Raw genomic sequence first — 18,179 nt, 5'->3', positions numbered from 1 at the left:
TTACTGACAGTTGTGGCTGCTTTGTGTAATGTATTTTCAGATGCAACACATCAGTTGCATCCTCCTCACCAGACTCCCATGTCCCACCTCAGGACCGGTCCAGAACACCAGCCACTGACCAACAGCCTTCATCCTCCTCACCTTGATCTTTATATCGTTTTTTTTTTTCCCTACAGCAAATTATCACAACAGTCAGGAAAAAAAAACATCCCTTCATCTGAAATTCTGTTATTTTCCCGAAGTTATATATGCAATACAAAAGAATCATGGCTGTTCCTCAATACATTTCTCCTTAAACCTTTGGAATAACACCTAAACCTATCGCCGTTATCTTTGAGCAGGTTGTGAAGGGAAGGTAGAGCCATGTACCTAGTGGTGGTGTAGTGCAGACCTACTTCCCTCAGGGCGGTTATAAGCCAACCTCGCTGGAAGTCTTCCCTCAGGGCGGTTATAAACCAACCTCGCTGGAAGTCTTCCCTCAGGGCGGTTATAAGCCAACCTCGCTGGAAGTCTTCCCTCAGGGCGGTTATAAGCCAACCTCGCTGGAAGTCTTCCCTCAGGGCGGTTATAAGCCAACCTCGCTGGAAGTCTTCCCTCAGGGCGGTTATAAGCCAACCTCGCTGGAAGTCTTCCCGCAGGGCGGTTATAAACCAACCTCGCTGGAAGTCTTCCCTCGGGGCGGTTCTAAGCCAACCTCGCTGGAAGTCTTCCCGCAGGGCGGTTATAAACCAACCTTGCTTGAAGTCTTCCAAGAGAAACGTTCCCTTTCTGTTTGTGCTCATCAACTGTAACATGACAATCTTTCCTTCCTCCTAAAGTTGAGAAATAACTCCTAAACAAGTTGACAAAGACAACCAGCCGTTTACCTGCATTTTTTCATCTTTATTAATCTTTTTTTTTTGTATTGAAATTCATACTTTGTGTTGTCAGGACTTTCCAACTCAAAAATCACAAAAAAGAAAATGATTTATGTAAATCCACTCGGCGGACAATTCTTATTGGTTGACCCAGCGTGCACGTGGCCTGTGATTAGTCAACTTGACCTCAAGTCCCGCCCATTCATTTGAACCTCCGCTAGACACTGAGCTAAAGACAGACAAGTATGAACCCCAAAATGGCACCCTATTGCCCATGTGGTGCACTACCACTGGGAGCCCCATGGGCCCTGATCAAAAGTAGGGCACTATACGAAGGAATATGGGTGCCATTTTGGAATTCATTTCCAATTCCCGTTTTGACCACAGGCTACGGCAACCCAAGAGAGACAAAACAACTTTGCTCCTCGAAAGACAAAATAAATGAGATTTAAATTTTAAAACAGAGCCTGATCAGGTGTTTATATAAACACGATTGAACCAACAAGAGTTCAACATGATGCTTCCATTCTTTCAGTACTGAGAGGCCGCGTCCCAAACGGGACCCTGTTCCTTATTTAGTGCACTACTTTTGACCTGAGCCCGTAGGGTTCTGGTTAAAAGTAGAACACTGTACGGGGAACAGGGTGCCATTTGAGATGCAAGCCAGAGAGAATAGCCTCGTTCCAAACTCTAAAATACCCTAACCCCTACACCCTTGTTCACTTAGATCCATCAAAAGGGTTCAAATGCTCCCCATACAAGACCTACCTTTCAGATCCAGGTTCTGATATGGGGGCTAGAACCTCAACCTTTTCACCCACAAGGGGTTAGGGGATAGGAGAGAGGAGTAACTGGTTTGGAACCAGACCCATGAGGAATAAAAACCGCTCTACACAGAGAGTGTTTATGATGTCATAAGAGGAAATTTAGGCAGGTCTGTAGGTGGTTATCAATAAAAACATCACAATACAGTGCAGAGTGTTCGAGTTGGCTGCTAGGGGGGCAAGGAGACCCCTAGCTCCGCTAAAACCATTGACAACTATGTGCCATTTTTAGGGATTGCTAAATAACTGTTTTCATCAACTCTTGAAGAGCATAGTCAAGAGATATACAGCAAGTAAACTGCATGCTTTCATGGTCAATAAACATCAATTGATCATGTATATATATATTTTTTTTTAGATATGTGAGAGTAGCCTATTAATTTGGCACGTAGCAAAATAGATTTCCAGACAACATAATTTAGCTTGCTTCATCAGACATTAGGCTTGTGGAAAGAGCTTCACATGGACAAGTCCTCATCTTGGTAAAATGGACCACGGTCACCTCCACTAGAGGACAAGCAAATCAAACAATATCTGGATAAGCAATCTAGTTTATACACTGAAAGTTAGCTAGCCACATTGAGGCAATCTGCCGTTAGCTAGCCACATTGACGCAATCTGCCGTTAGCTAGCCACATTGACGTGTTACATCAATTTATTCTCTATCACATCTGTCAGCAGCAATAGGGATTAAAACACTGTTGTAAAGCGGATAATGTTAGCTAACGTTACTAGGTAAGCCTATGTTGGTTGGGAAAAAAGTACATTAGGTCTACTTACCACTATGTTTAGCCAACTGTACAATGTTTCTACCAGTAGCTAGCAAAGTAAACATTATCAACCAACAGTACATCTGCAAATGCCCCCTTCTGCTGCTTGACAGGCAGAGCCCACAACTGATGGGAAATTAACCTAAACCACTCATACTGGTCAGGTAATAGCTCTCCTTTCTATCACTCAAATATCCAATCAATGGTGGTCAATATTGAGCTATATCGTGAGGCTACCGTCGCGCATCTGAAATTCCATGATCGATTGATGTTTACTGATCACGGAAAGTATGCAGTTCATTTACAACTGATGATAAAGGCAAATGTGGAATAATCTGACGTTTGTATTTTTGACTCTGGGCTTCAAGAGGAGATGATATTACAACCAAATAGTTGACATTTGTTTAACAATCACTTGAAAACGGCACGCAGTTGTCAACGGTTTAAGTGGAGCTAGGAGTCTCCTTGCCCCCTCAGCAGGCAATTCAAAACCTCTGCACTGTATTGTGACATTTTATTGAACAGAGTCATTATGATGTCATAGTGTAACCAGAGGTACGTAGATGTACAGAGTTCTAGAACGGACAACTGTCTGTCATCCATGTTGGCACCGGGTCATTCTATAGCAACAAGAACATTCTTAGTTGGATTCCAATTAGAATGGTAATGTTGTGGAACATTCCGGCACAAACATGGCAGCCATGAAAAGTATAAATGCAGATCTCAAAATGGCACCCTATTTCCTATGTAAGTGCACTACTTTGGACCAGGTAGTGCACAATGAAGGTGGAACGGGGTGTCATTTGCGATTTGCCTGTTGCAATATCATGGAGTTTTTAGGTGCCAACATGGCAACCGTGAAAAAGGTCGGTAAATCTCAGAGTTTCTCGTTACTCTGTATATGTACGTCTCGGTGTGCATCCGAAAAGGTACCCTGTTCCCTATGGACTCAAGCCCATGGGCCCTGGTCAAAAGTAGTGCACTACATAGGGAATAGCGTGCAATTTGAGACACTACCTTTACAGTGTACATGGAGCAGCAGCTCCCTCGAAAGGGTTTTATTCATACTGACACCCCCCACCCTGTCCCTTAGTTAACCACCAAACAAACAGAAAATCAAAATAAAAGTCCCCCCCACCCTCCTATGGGTTTCTACCTACACGCCCTGGACCTGTGTGTGTTGTTCGGTGTGTGTGAGTGTGTGTTCCGGACGAGGCCGCCAGAGTCTCTGCGAGGGTGTGTGAGATCGTGCTTGTGTGTGCGTGGGCGCTCCCTGGGGGTGAGGGGGACTCCTAGTATTTCACTCCTGGAATGAACTCCTTCGCATCGGGGTTCAAGTTGCTCTTCCTCTGCAGGGAGACATGGAGTGGAGTGATGGCGAGATTTAAAAAAAAAAGAAGAGAAAGTGAGAACCATGCAATTGTACAAAACTCATTTTTACAAGATGGCGGTCTACTGTTGTACATCTGTGTTCTCTGATGCGTGTGTGTTCCGCTGTGTCTCCTCACCGCCATCTCCTCTGCGTTTCCTCCATCGCTGACTGACAGGCCGTTAAGCTGCTGCTGGATCTGACCCACCCCCGAGGGGAGGTCCCTGGCCGGAATGAACCAATCCTGGTCCTCCTCATCCAACATCTCCTGGAAACAACGCTCCAAGAACTCCTGCTCCAACAACTCCTCTTCAACCTGACAGAGACAGAGAGACATAGCTATCAGCCACAACCGTTGCTGACAGGTGTGTAAAATTGAGCACACTGCCATGCAATCTCCATAGACACACATTGGCAGTAGAATGGCCTTACTGAAGAGCTCAGTGACTTTCAACATGCCACCTTTCCAACAAGTCAGTTCGCCAAATTTCTGCCCTGCTAGAGCTGCCCCGGTCAACTGTAAGTGCTGTTATTGTGAAGTGGAAACGTGTAGGAGCAACAACAGCTCAAGTGCAAAGTGGTAGGCCACACAAGCTCACAGAACAGGACCACCGAGTGCTGAAGCATGGAAAAAAATCATCTGTCCTCGGTTGCAACATTCACTACGGAGTGCCAAACTGCCTTTGGAAGCAACGTCAGCACAAGAACTGTTCGTCGGGAGCTTCATGAAATGGGTTTCCATGGCCGAGCAGCCGCACACAAGCCTGAGATCAACATGCGCAACGCCAAGCGTCGGCTGAAGTGGTGTAAAGCGAGCCTCCATTTGACTCTGGAGCAGAGGAAACGCGTTCTCTGGAGTGATGATCACACTTCACCACCTGGCAGTCAGGACAAACGAATCTGGGTTTGGCGGATGCCAGGAGAACGCTACCTGCCCGAATGCATAGTGACAACTGTAAAGTTTAGTGGAGGAGGAAAAATGGTCTGGGGCTATTTTTCATGGTTAGGGCTAGGTCCCTTGGTTCCACTGAAGGGAAATCTTAACGCTAAAATAACATTCTAGACAATTCTGAGCTTCCAAGTTTGGGGAAGGCCCTTTCCTGTTTCAGCATGACAATGCCCCCATGCACAAAGTGAGGTCCATAAAGAAATGGTTTTGTCGAGATCGGTGTGGAAGAACTTGACTGACCTGCAGAGCCCTGACCTCAACCCCATTGATTCTTTGGGATGAATTGGAACGCCGACTGCGAGCCAGCCCTAATCGCTCAACATCAGTACCTGACCTCACTAATGCTCTTGTGGCATTAGTCCCCACAGCAATGTGCCAGCATCTAGTGGAAAACCTTCCCAGAAGAGTGGAGGCTGTTATAACAGCAAGGGGGGGGGGGGATTGAGAGCGAAACAACGCACCAGGAACTCTTCAGACACTAGTAGTAGTTTATCAGTGAGCCAGGGTGAAATGATCTGTTCTCAGTGCCTAGTATAGAAAGGGAGGGAGAGAGAGATAGACAAAGGATGAAGGCTTGTCTTACTGTAATGAGATATCCTCATTACACTAAAAAACCCATTACACAACACACAGAGAATGGTGTGTGGTTGGATTCCACCTCTAAAGGGTTTCCTCTTGATAAGACAGACATCAAGCAGACACATCTGTGACTAACTGTCTGTGTGTGTGTGTACACCAACCTGTCTGTTGTAAACATCCTCGTTCTCCATCCACATGTACTCAGCAAAGGGATCGTCTCCTCCCTGATCCCCCTCTCCTGGATGCCCATTTGCTACAGGCTCCTTGCCTTCCTTCCCCGGAGCCCCACCCCCCGGCGTCTTCACTACCTCGGGACCACTCATCTCCGACGGCTCTGATGGGACCGGAGAGATGAAGAAGCATGGTTACACACACACACACGCTTCTTGTTTGATTTCTTTGGTATTTCTGAGTAATACTGGCATTGTGACAACCCTACCAGTGTTTCCACTGCAGTCATTAAGCTGTGCCGCTGCGCACAGGGCGGGAAATTAACACCAGCTAAATGCTTGTAGATTTCCTCATTGGCTGGTGGTCACAGAGCATTTGGAAGCAGTTATTTTTTTGCTTGGCTATATGCATTGTCTAATCTGTTCAAATAATTTTACAAATAATTGTACTAATGTGTTATTGGGCAAATCCACCCCCCATTAATTTGAGTACAATATCCTTTTAAAAAGTCCCCAGAACTGACAATTCTACATTAAAAAAATATTAATATCAGGGGTGGGTGGGGGTACCCAAACCCCCTCACTGTAACACACCACCCCCCCTCCCAAAACTGCTTCAAATTTATCCTGGAGGAAACGCTGAACTCTATAGTCTACCTCCACCTCTAAAACCCAAACAGGCCAATTCACTAAACATCACATTGACAACCAGCCTGAGAAACACAAGGAGGCAGTTCTGCAGGCGTTTCTATAAACAACAATGTAGACAAACAGCATCCATAAACATAGTAGAACACTGCAACTCACAGACAATAGAACACCATGACATAACAGAAGGCCTGTGAATTCTCTCGTCTGTTATCTTTAGAACGGTCCTAAATGACACCAGGACTGTACAAACTAAAGCACATCAGACAAACTGTCCGGTAGATCGAGGAATGAAGTAGCCAGGCCAGGGATTGACATTTTACATTTTTTTTTTAAAAAGGTGGCACTGACATACATACATATTCCACAAATCTAACGTAGAAGGAATATAACCAATCTAAAACACAAAAGCTCATCAAAAAATGTTACTACTACATTTCTAATTTTTTGCAGTTTGAAGTAGGTACTAAAGTGCCTATGTTTTGTTGCTAGTAGATAAAGATCAAATCTAATTGTATTCGTCATATGCTTGGTAAACAAACAGGTGTAGACTAACAGTGTTATGCTTACAGGGCCTTAAATACAAATGTGAAGTGATATGTCATATTGGGACTTTTAGGTGGAAGCATGAAACCAATCAACATTTTTAAAAGCAACCTAATTACGCTATATTCCCTTTAAGGTCTGAAAAGGCACTCGCCCTCGGGGTAAATCAGGAGTATTTTTTTGGGTTGCCTAACGATTATGATCCCTTAAGTAACTATTTTCACCTACACACCGGGGAAGAAACCAGAAAGACCAGACTTGTGGAACTATTTGTATTGTGGCTGTCACCTGAAGAAATAAAATCAACTACAGGGGTTGTTGATGATGATTGACTGCTCATGTCTGGCAATAGGGCTGAATATCAATCCCTGAGCCATGCCTAGAATGGTAGAACAGTGGTTCAAGCTCCATACTGATTTCAGTTCAATACAGCTGAAACTAACAAGCTCCATACTGATTTCAGTTCAATACAGCTGAAACAAGCTCCATACTGATTTCAGTTCAATACAGCTGAAAAGCTCCATACTGATTTCAGTTCAATACAGCTGAAACTAACAAGCTCCATACTGATTTCAGTTCAATACAGCTGAAACTAACAAGCTCCATACTGATTTCAGTTCAATACAGCTGAAACTAACAAGCTCCATACTGATTTCAGTTCAATACAGCTGAAACTAACAAGCTCCATACTGATTTCAGTTCAATACAGCTGAAACAAGCTCCATACTGATTTCAGTTCAATACAGCTGAAACAAGCTCCATACTGATTTCAGTTCAATACAGCTGAAACAAGCTCCATACTGATTTCAGTTCAATACAGCTGAAACAAGCTCTATACTGATTTCAGTTCAATACAGCTGAAACAAGCTCTATACTGATTTCAGTTCAATACAGCTGAAACTAACAAGCTCCATACTGATTTCAGTTCAATACATCTGAAACTAACAAGCTCCATACTGATTTCAGTTCAATACAGCTGAAACTAACAAGCTCCATACTGATGTCAATGATAGTTAAATAAGGCTGAATGTAACATTGAGATAACTATTTTCCTTTATTATAAGTGCTTAAGGTTCATTATACTTTGCATGCATTGATGGTAATAGGAATTGTATGCGGTATGATCGGATTGGGGATAGTAAATTGGCCATGTTCTGTTATGATCTCCACCCGGCACAGCCAGAAGAGGACTGGCCACCCCTCATTAGTTCCCGTCTAGGTTTCTTCCTAGATTTTGGCCTTTCTAGGGAGTTTTTCCTAGCCACCGTACTTCTACACCTGCATTGCTCTGCTGTTTGGAGTTTTAGGCTGGGTTTCTGTACAGCATTTTGAGATATCAGCTGATGTACGAAGGGCTATATAAATACATTTGATTAAATTAGAATTTGGACCAACGCCTGGCCTGTGTAGTCCATTGGTTAGTGGCTCGGACCCCTGGCTCGAGACAACATGGCTACCTTTCCTTTCTCAATTAAATACAACGAATATATATATATATATATTTTTTTTAAGAATTTGCACCAGTGTCGTCAGAATACAGTTCAACCACAGGTGGCTGATGGAAAGTCTAGTAGAAGCTCCACACGGAGAAGCAATGTAATCGAACCGTTTCCTGTATTATATACATACACACACACACACTTCTACTACGTTACACTCATTCCCTGTCATTCAGAGGGAGGAGAACAAAAGAACACATTGTGAATGAGGCAGCGACGCCTCTACTTGAGAGGGGAAAACACCGCGTTTTGAAAATATATATTTTTAAGGCGTCAATAAAACGTGTACGGCCATGGACCGGTGCTTATGTAATACAGCTAGTCAGAGACCTGCGTGACATTGCAGAGGATTGCACTGCCTGTGTGAATGCTATAGCAAGCTATATCTGAAAGTTAAATACGTAGTAAGCTACAATAGCTAGCTGCTCTTCGAGACAGCAATCCTAACGTGGACAGCTAGCTACAGTGCCAGTCCTTGTGCATTAGCGAGCTTGCTACTGCAGTGCAGGACAATTTGCTAACTTCACATGAAGCCACGTGTTTTCTTTATTTAGCGATCAACAGTGCCAAAATGGCACACCTGCGTATGGAATAGCTACTGCGCATTTCTAGCTGGTTAGCCATCACTGATAAATATAGTTAGTCTGATGCTATTTGTATTGGGGTCAACGTGTTGTTGTGTAACTTATTAACCACGCTGCATGCAGGGAGGGGCTTGCTCGTGTATGTATACAATGAGAAATGTAAACACGTTATTAACCATTGGTTATTTTCGGCCTCGTTAAAAGCTTAACTTAGTTATGCTAAGATAAGTCTAGCTATAGGTTTGTGGTGATGGATTTAACGATAGCTAACGACGCTACATCAACCTGCCTTCCATTGCCATCTGGCTAATAAACCAGTCTCGCACCTTACCAAAACACCTTCCTCGCTAAGAATGGAAAACAAATGGTGACTAACATCATCGAGGTTGGCCGCACATGAAGTGACGACCAACAAAAACGACAACTACACATGAAATTAGCGCGCTATCTGTGAAAATGATTGTGAGGGCTTAGCTAGGCAATGCTAGCTACAACATGCTACCACCACCATGGGATGGGCCTGCATGGAAAACATAAAGAAACACTTAGCTGGCTAAAGGAGTTAGCTAGTTAAAGGAGTTAGCTAACTCCTTTAACTAGCTAACAGAGGCTAACGGTCACGAAAAAAATAAAAAGTTTAGCGGTAAACATATTTTGAAACGGCTGGTACTAGAACGTATTTCCCTCAAACACACGTAACAATGGCAATGTCAGATCTTAGAACGGCAAAACGCAAGGCTAACAATGGCAATGTCAGATCTTAGAATGTCAGAACGCAAGGCTAACAATGGCAATGTCAGATCTTAGAACGGCAGAACGCAAGGCTAACAATAGGTTCGAGTTCCATTCCCATCTGGGTTGATGCGTCAGAGACGCAATTAGCTAAGCTAGGCTAGCTGGCATTTAGCTAGGTCAGTGCATGGCATTTCGCACGGAATCGGGCCAAGACGCAATATTTAGTTTTCAAATATTTGGCTGTGAAATCCACGTAAAAAAAATAAAACTAACTGCGGGTGTTCTAGAGTCATACCTGGCATCCCCTGCTTCAGTGTTTCCCCTTTTCTTTTTTTAAAAGACAAAATAAAAAAACGTATTTCCAACACACTCGTAGGCTAGCTAACGTTAGTTAGCTAAATACATTAGGAACACGGTGGTCATGTGGTCTAGGCTTGGACAAACAGCCAACAAGCGCCCTCCCCTGCCTCTCATCAAAACACACACTTGCGTGGCTAACATTAAAACTAGTGGAGTGGTAAGAGAGACAAAGTCAGCGGGAGGTATATGTTGAACAATAAATATAAATATTACCGTATAGCGGACACTATTAAAACGTTTAATGATGACAAACATGTTATAGCTAGCTAGTAGCAGAGTAAACAATGCTTAACAGACAAGTGCGAGTGTTTTGAGAAACTCGCCAACTACCTACATCCTTTATCGTTAGCTAGCTTTGTTTGGATATTCAAGAGTCAAGCAAAGCGAACGATACGGGCTTACCAAGTTAAGATTGAAAACACAGCCACAGCTGTTAGCAACCTACGATAGCCGCTAACCTATAAATAGGTAACGTTACTCACCAACCAAGTTGAAATGTGGTAAACAAACCCCGTAGTAAAAACTAAACGGCAGCTCCTATGAAAGCGGCTCCTCAATTGCCGAAAGAACCCCCAGAACAAAACAATTTAACACATCCAATTTTAAGATTCGTAAATATGCGTCTTTGTCCGTTTTTCCCCGTTATAGTTCATAGAGAAAGAGCCTTGAAAAAAATCACGATTTGTGCCACAACCGCGAGCCAGGAAAACGGTCACGTGGTACCGATTGTACAACTGAACACACCGACTATTGGTGGGAACGGAAATCAGTCAACTCCTTTTACTGACATCACTGGTATGGAGTAAAACAAGAAACAGCCCCCTTTTCATTCACAGACGGAGTAAAAAACAATGTGCAATCTGGTAAAGTAGGGCATATGTATATATATAGTCATTGGGCGGGCTACACATTATTTCCTCCTTACCCTAATTGTATTCCTGGTGCCTTTATAATATGTCTCAAGTTAATTATTTCCTGGTCTAAACTGTGACGAATACCATATCAACAAGTATGGTCATTACTAATCCTTTCATATGTGATTGTCCAAGAGAGTAGAGGAAAAAAGTAAATTCAAGACTATTGAGATTCTGCTAATGGCAATGGTTGAAATGCATTATCTTTAACAGTCAGCAGAGGGCGCCACAAATACATATTTTAAGAGCATGGGAGGTGTTTGTGAGAGAGAGAACACCTAATGGAACACAAAGCCTTCACTGTCTCATCCTGGAATATCCTAGGCCTGGAGTCCTCTGCCTTTTACCTAAAGAGCAGGAACCTGGACTTCACCAAAGAAATCAGAAATACAGACAATGTCATCCTACAAGAAACATGGTATAGCAGAGATGATCCCACTGGTTGCCCTCTGGGTTACAGAGAGCTGGTAGTCCCATCCACCAAACTACCAGGCGTGAAACAGGGAAGGGACTCAGGGAGTATACTAATTCGGTATAGAGCAGACCTAACTCACTCCATTAAATTAATCAAAACAGGAAAAATGTACATTTGGCTAGAAATTCAAAAGGAAATTACCACAAAAGATAAATATGTCCTCCTGTGTGCTACCTATATCCCCCCACTAGAATCCCCATATTTTAATGAAGACAGCTTCTCCATCCTGGAGGGGGAAATCAATCATTTCCAGGCCCAGGGACATGTACTCGTCTGTGACGACCTAAATGCCAGAACCGGACAAGAACTTGACACCCTCAGCACACAGGGGGACAAACACCTACCTGGAGGTGACAGCATTCCCTCCCAAATATGCCCCCCTAGACACAACAATGACACAACGTCTGCAACATAGTCAATGGTAGGCTTCAATGAGACTACCAGAACCCACTTGATTCTCCAATTACATTGAATGAACTACAGGACAAAATACAAACCCTCCAACCCAAAAAGGCCTGTTGTGTTGATGGTATCTTCAATGAAATTATAAAATATACAGACAACAAATTCCAATTGGCTACACTTAAACTCTTTAGCATCATCCTTAGCTCTGGCATCTTCCCCAATAGTTGGAACCAAGGCCTGATCACCCCAATCCACAGAAGTGGAGACAAATTTACCCCAATAACTACTGTGGGATATGTGTCAACAGCGACCTTTGGAAAATCCCCTGCATTATCATTAACAGCAGACTTGTACATTTCCTCAGACTCATACATAAAATCAAAATCACCGAATACAACAAGTGTAGTAGACCTTACCGCGAAAAGCTTACTTACAAGCCCTTAACCAACAGTGCAGTTCAATGACTGGAACGAATTGCAAAAATCGCTGAAGTTGGAGACTTATATCTCCCTCACTAACTTTAAGCATCAGCAATCTGAGCAGCTAACTGACCGCTGCAGCTGTTCACAGCCCATCTGTAAATAGCTCATCCAATCTACCTACCTCATCCCCATATTGTTTTTATTTACTTTTTTGCTCTTTTACACACCAGTATTTCTACTTGCACATCATCATCTGCACATCTATCACTCCAGTGTTAATCTGCTAAATTGTCATTACTTCGCTACTATGGCCTATTTATTGCCTTACCTCCTCACGCCATTTGCACACACTATATATAGACTTTTTCTATTGTGTTATTGACTGAGCCCTTGTTTATTCCATGTGTAACTCTGTGTTGTTGTTTTTGTCACACTGCTTTGCTTTATCTTGGCCAGGTCGCAGTTGTTAATGAGAACTTGTTCTCAACTGGCCTACCTGGTTAAATAAAGGTGTTCTCAACTGGCCTACCTGGTTAAATAAAGGTGTTCTCAACTGGCCTACCTGGTTAAATAAAGGTGTTCTCAACTGGCCTACCTGGTTAAATAAAGGTGTTCTCTACTGGCCTACCTGGTTAAATAAAGGTGTTCTCAACTGGCCTACCTGGTTAAATAAAGGTGTTCTCAACTGGCCTACCTGGTTAAATAAAGGTGTTCTCAACTGGCCTACCTGGTTAAATAAAGGTGTTCTCAACTGGCCTACCTGGTTAAATAAAGGTGTTCTCAACTGGCCTACCTGGTTAAATAAAGGTGTTCTCAACTGGCCTACCTGGTTAAATAAAGGTGTTCTCTACTGGCCTACCTGGTTAAATAAAGGTGTTCTCAACTAGCCTACCTGGTTAAATAAAGGTGTTCTCAACTGGCCTACCTGGTTAAATAAAGGTGTTCTCAACTGGCCTACCTGGTTAAATAAAGGTGTTCTCTACTGGCCTACCTGGTTAAATAAAGGTGTTCTCAACTGGCCTACCTGGTTAAATAAAGGTGTTCTCAACTGGCCTACCTGGTTAAATAAAGGTGTTCTCAACTGGCCTACCTGGTTAAATAAAGGTGTTCTCAACTGGCCTACCTGGTTAAATAAAGGTGTTCTCAACTGGCCTACCTGGTTAGATAAAGGTGAAATAGAAAGAAAAGTTAAGAAAACATTTACCAAATAAACTAAAGTAAAAAATAATTAAAAAGTAGCACAATAACATAATGATAACGAGGCTATATGCAGGGGGTACCAGTACAGAGTAAGTGTACGGTGGTTCAGGTTAGAGTTCATTTGTACATTTGTACTGTTTGCTAATGATCTTGTCAAGCCCTGACCATAGAGATCCTTTTATTCTCTATGTTTGTTTGGTCAGGGTGTGACTCGGGTGGGAAAGTCTATGCTTTCTGGTTCTTTGTTTTTGACCAGGTATGATTCTCAATCAGGGACAGCTGTCTATCGTTGTCTCTGATTGGGAATCATACTTAGGTAGCCTTTTTTTCCTTTTCTCATTTGTGGGTTGTTGTCTTCGTTTAATGCATGTATATAGCCTTACGGAGCTTCACGTTCGTTTTTGTTGTTTATTGTTTGTTTATTGTTTGTTTATTGTTTGTTGTTTATTGTTTTGTTGGCGACATTTAAAAATAAAGAAAAATGTACCACGCTGCACCTTGGTCCTTTTCAAGACGACGTTCGTGACAGAACAACCCACCACAAACGGACCAAGCGGCCGGGAGGAGCAGACAGAGTGGGCATGGGAAAACATTCTGGAAGGAAACGGATCCTGGATGTGGGAGGAGATCCTGGTTGGAATGGATCGCCTGACTTGGAAGCAGGTGGAAGCAGCTGGGAAGGCTGAGGCAGCTAGTAAAGGGGCCCAGCGTTACACAGGGTCACGGCTGGCAAGGAAGACCGGGAGGCCACTCCAAAATGAAAAATGGGGGGGGGGGGGGGGGGGGGGGGGGGGGGGGGACGGGGAGGTTGGCGGAGCTAACTGCCCGTGCTCACGGTAGGGAGCCGTGGTACTGGTCAGGCACTGTGTTATGCGGTGAAGCGCACGGTGTCTCCAGTGCTCGTTCACAGCCCGGTGCGCTACATTCCAGCTCCCCACATTGGACGGGCTAGAGGGGGCATCCAGCCAGGACGGATGGTGCCGGCTCTGCGCACTGTCTCCGGTGCATCTGCACAGCCCAGTGCGTCCTGTGCTAGCGCCCCACATTTGCCGGGCGAAAATAACCATCCAGCCAGGACGGGTTGTGCCAGCTCTACGCTTGAGACCTCCAGTGCGCCTCAACGGCCCAGTGTATCCGGTGCCTGCTCCAAGCACCAGGCTTCCAGTGCATCTCCCAGGTCCGGTGAGACCTGTTCCGGCACCACGTTCAAAGCCTCCAGTGATGATCCATGTCCCAGAGCCTGCAGTGATGATCCATGGCACGAAGCCTCCAGTGATGATCCATGGCCCGAAGCCTCCAGTGATAATCCATGGCACGAAGCCTCCAGTGATGATCCATGTCCCGGAGCCTGCAGTGATGATCCATGGCCCGACGCCTCCAGTGATAATCCATGGCACGAAGCCTCCAGTGATGATCCATGGCCCGGAGCCTGCAGTGATGATCCATGGCCCGGAGCCTGCAGTGATGATCCATGGCCCGGAGCCTGCAGTGATGATCCATGGCACGAAGCCTCCAGTGATGATCCATGGCCCGGAGCCTGCAGTGAGGATCCATGGCACAAAGCCTCCGTCGCCTCCGGCGAGGGTCCCCAGTACAAGGCCTCCGGCGAGGGTCCCCAGTCCGGGGCCTGCCGAGAGGGTCCCCACACCAGAGGCGCCACCAAAGTAGGGGGAGCCAGAGGTGGAGTGGAGTCTGCGTCCCGGCACCGGACCCTTCCACAAAGATAGATGTCCACCCGGACCCTCCCTTATAGTGTCAGGTTAGCGGCCGGAGTCCACGCCTTTGGATTGGGTACTGTCACGCCCTGACCGTAGAGATCCTTTTATTCTCTATGTTTGTTTGGTCAGGGTGTGACTCGGGTGGGAAAGTCTATGCTTTCTTGTTCTTTGTTTTTGGCCGGGTACGATTCTCAATCAGGGACAGCTGTCTATCGTTGTCTCTGATTGGGAATCATACTTAGGTAGCCTTTTTTCCTTTTCTCATTTGTGGGTTGTTGGCTTCGTTTAATGCATGTATATAGCCTTACGGAGCTTCACGTTAGTTTTTGTTGTTTATTGTTTGTTTATTGTTTGTTTATTGTTTGTTTATTGTTTGTTTATTGTTTGTTGTTTATTGTTTTGTTGGCAACATTTAAAAATAAAGAAAAATGTACGCTCACCACGCTGCACCTTGGTCCAGTCATTTTCAAAACAACGTTCGTGACAGATCTGGTATTTCTGTCTCCAACAAAGGAGGGCCTACAGCAGCACCCTATAGCTTATGCACAGATTCTGTCAGACCTGGGCCCTGCCAGACCTGGGCCCTGCCAGACCTGGGCCCTGACAGACCTGGGCCCTGCCAGACCTGGGCAGTAAATCTCAGTAGGACAAAAATAATGGTTTTCCAAAAAAGGTCCAGTTGCCAGGACCACAAATACAAATTTCATCTAGACACCATTGCTCTAGAGCACACAAAAAACTATACATACCTCGGCCTAAACATCAGCACCCCGGGTAACTTCCACAAAGCTGTGAACGATCTGAGAGACAAGGCAAGAAGGGCTTTCTACGTCATCAAAAGGAACATACAATTTTACATCCCAATTAGGATTTGGCTAAAAATGCTCTGCATGCATTATTTGGTGTTCTATGTTGTACACAGAGGAGAGCTATTTTTGCAGTTATAGAACCCATTGCCCTTTATGGTTGTGAGGTCAGGGGTCTGCTCACCAACCAAGAATTCACAAAATGGGACAAACACCAAATTGAGAGACTGCATGCAGAATTCTGCAAAAATAGCTCTCTGTGTACAACAGAACACCAAATAATGCATGCAGAGCAGATTTAGGCCGATACCCGCTAATTATCAAAATCCAGAAAAGTACAGTTAAATTCTACAACTACCTAAAAGGAAGCGATTCCCAAACCTTACATAACAAAGCCATCACCTTCAGAGAAATTAACCTGGAGAAGAGTCCCCTAAGCAACCTGGTCTTGGGGCTCTGTTCACAAACACAAACAGACCCCACAGAGGCCCAGTACAGCAACAGCAACACAATTAGACCTAACCAAATCATGAAAAAAAAAAAGATATTTACTTGACACATTGGAAAGAATTAACAAAAAACAGAGCAAACTTGAATGTTATTTGGCCCTAAACAGAGAGTACACAGTGGCAGAATACCTGACCACTGTGACTGACCCAAAATTAAGGAAAGCTTTGACCATGTACAGACTCAGTGAGACTCAGCCTTGCTATTGAGAGAGGCCGCCGTGGGCAGAACTGTCTCTCAAGAGAAGACAGGCTATGTGCACACTGCCCACAAAATGAGGTGGAAACTGAGCTGCACTTCCTAACCTCCTGCAAAATGTATGACCATATTAGAGACACATATTTCCCTCAGATTACACAGACCCACAAAGAATTTGAAAACAAACCCAATTTTGATAAACTCCCATATCTACTGGGTGAAATACCACAGTGTGCCATCACAGCAGCAAGATGTGTGACCTGTTGCCACACGAATAGGGACAAACACAATTGTAAATACAACCCATGTTTGTTTATGTTTTCATTTTCCCTTTTGACCTTTAACTATCTGCACGTTGTTTTAACACAGAGCCACAATATGACATTTGATATGTCTCTATTCCTTTGAAACTTGTGTAATGTTTACTGTTCATTTTGTATTGTTTATTTCACTTTTTTTATAATCTATTTCACTTGCTTTGGCAATGTAAACATATGTTTCTCATGCCAGAGAGAGAGAGAGAGAGGGAGAGAGAGAGGGAGAGAGAGGGAGAGAGAGAGAGAGAGAGAGAGAGAGAGGGAGAGAGAGAGAGCATGAGATGTGTGTGAGAGACAATAAAATGAGTAGTAAAGTTGTAGAGCTCCAGATGTTCCCAAGAGTGTGTGTGTCGGTGTGAGATTATACAGACTCTGTTGACCTCACATAAAACACTTGCAGTCTGTTACTCATAATCTGTCTCTCTCTCTCTCCTTTATTCTCTCTCCTTTATTCTCTCTCTCTCGCTCTCTCTCTAGACTCCGTCGGGCTCTCTGTTAGAGGGCAGTGGTTTGTTGGCGGGGGGGAGGCTTCAAACTCACCAACACTACCTGGGGTGGGGACCCATGGCTACAGGAAAGGCACACACACTTGTTTATACAACACACACACACACACACACACGTGGAAAGGAAGCCACACATGAATACACAGGTACACAGGTAGTGAGAGTCAAAGCACTCCTTCTATTTGTGCAAACTTGATTAAAAACTCAAAACACAACACTCAAAACACAACAGTACTAAAACACAACAACACTAAAACACAACAACACTCAAAACACAACAGCACTCAAAACACAACACTCAAAACACAACAGTACTAAAACACAACAGCACTCAAAACACAACAACACTCAAAACACAACAGCACTCAAAACACAACAGCACTCAAAACACAACAGTACTAAAACACAACAGCACTCAAAACACAACAACACTCAAAACACAACAGCACTCAAAACACAACAGCACTCAAAACACAACACTCAAAACACAACAGTACTAAAACACAACAGCACTCAAAACACAACAACACTAAAACACAACAGCACTCAAAACACAACACTCAAAACACAACAGCACTAAAACAGAACAGCACTCAAAACACAACAGCACTCAAAACACAACAGCACTCAAAACACAACAACACTAAAACACAACAGCACTCAAAACACAACAACACTCAAAACAAAACAACACTCAAAACACAACAGTACTAAAACACAACAGCACTAAAACACAACAACACTCAAAACACAACAACACTCAAAACACAACAACACTCAAAACACAACAGTACTAAAACACAACAACACTAAAACACAAC

General features: G+C 44.0%; 1 protein-coding gene across 2 annotated transcripts; it reads right to left on the bottom strand.

Annotated features, from left to right (window-relative positions):
• Nucleotides 1–861: 861 nt before the first annotated feature.
• LOC139415870 (polyadenylate-binding protein-interacting protein 2B-like) lies at nt 862–10,632 on the bottom strand. Of its 2 annotated transcripts, none has more exons than XM_071163999.1 (4): nt 10,373–10,632; nt 5,510–5,682; nt 3,960–4,136; nt 862–3,800 (listed from the first exon to the last, which is right to left on the bottom strand). In XM_071163999.1, the coding sequence occupies exons 2-4, from the start codon at nt 5,669–5,671 to the stop codon at nt 3,744–3,746; spliced, it is 396 nt and encodes a 131-aa protein (XP_071020100.1). In that variant the 5' UTR covers nt 5,672–5,682; nt 10,373–10,632; the 3' UTR covers nt 862–3,743. The 2 variants fall into 2 exon arrangements, with proteins under 2 accessions (XP_071020100.1, XP_071020099.1); XM_071163998.1 differs by lacking the exon at nt 10,373–10,632 and adding an exon at nt 9,826–10,046.
• Nucleotides 10,633–18,179: the final 7,547 nt, after the last annotated feature.

The sequence above is a fragment of the Oncorhynchus clarkii genome, chromosome 9, assembly GCF_045791955.1.
Source record: "Oncorhynchus clarkii lewisi isolate Uvic-CL-2024 chromosome 9, UVic_Ocla_1.0, whole genome shotgun sequence".
In the NCBI taxonomy this organism is placed as follows: domain Eukaryota; kingdom Metazoa; phylum Chordata; class Actinopteri; order Salmoniformes; family Salmonidae; genus Oncorhynchus; species Oncorhynchus clarkii.
The sequence above is the reverse complement of the archived record's forward strand: the minus strand, read 5'-3'. Positions and strand labels throughout refer to the sequence as shown.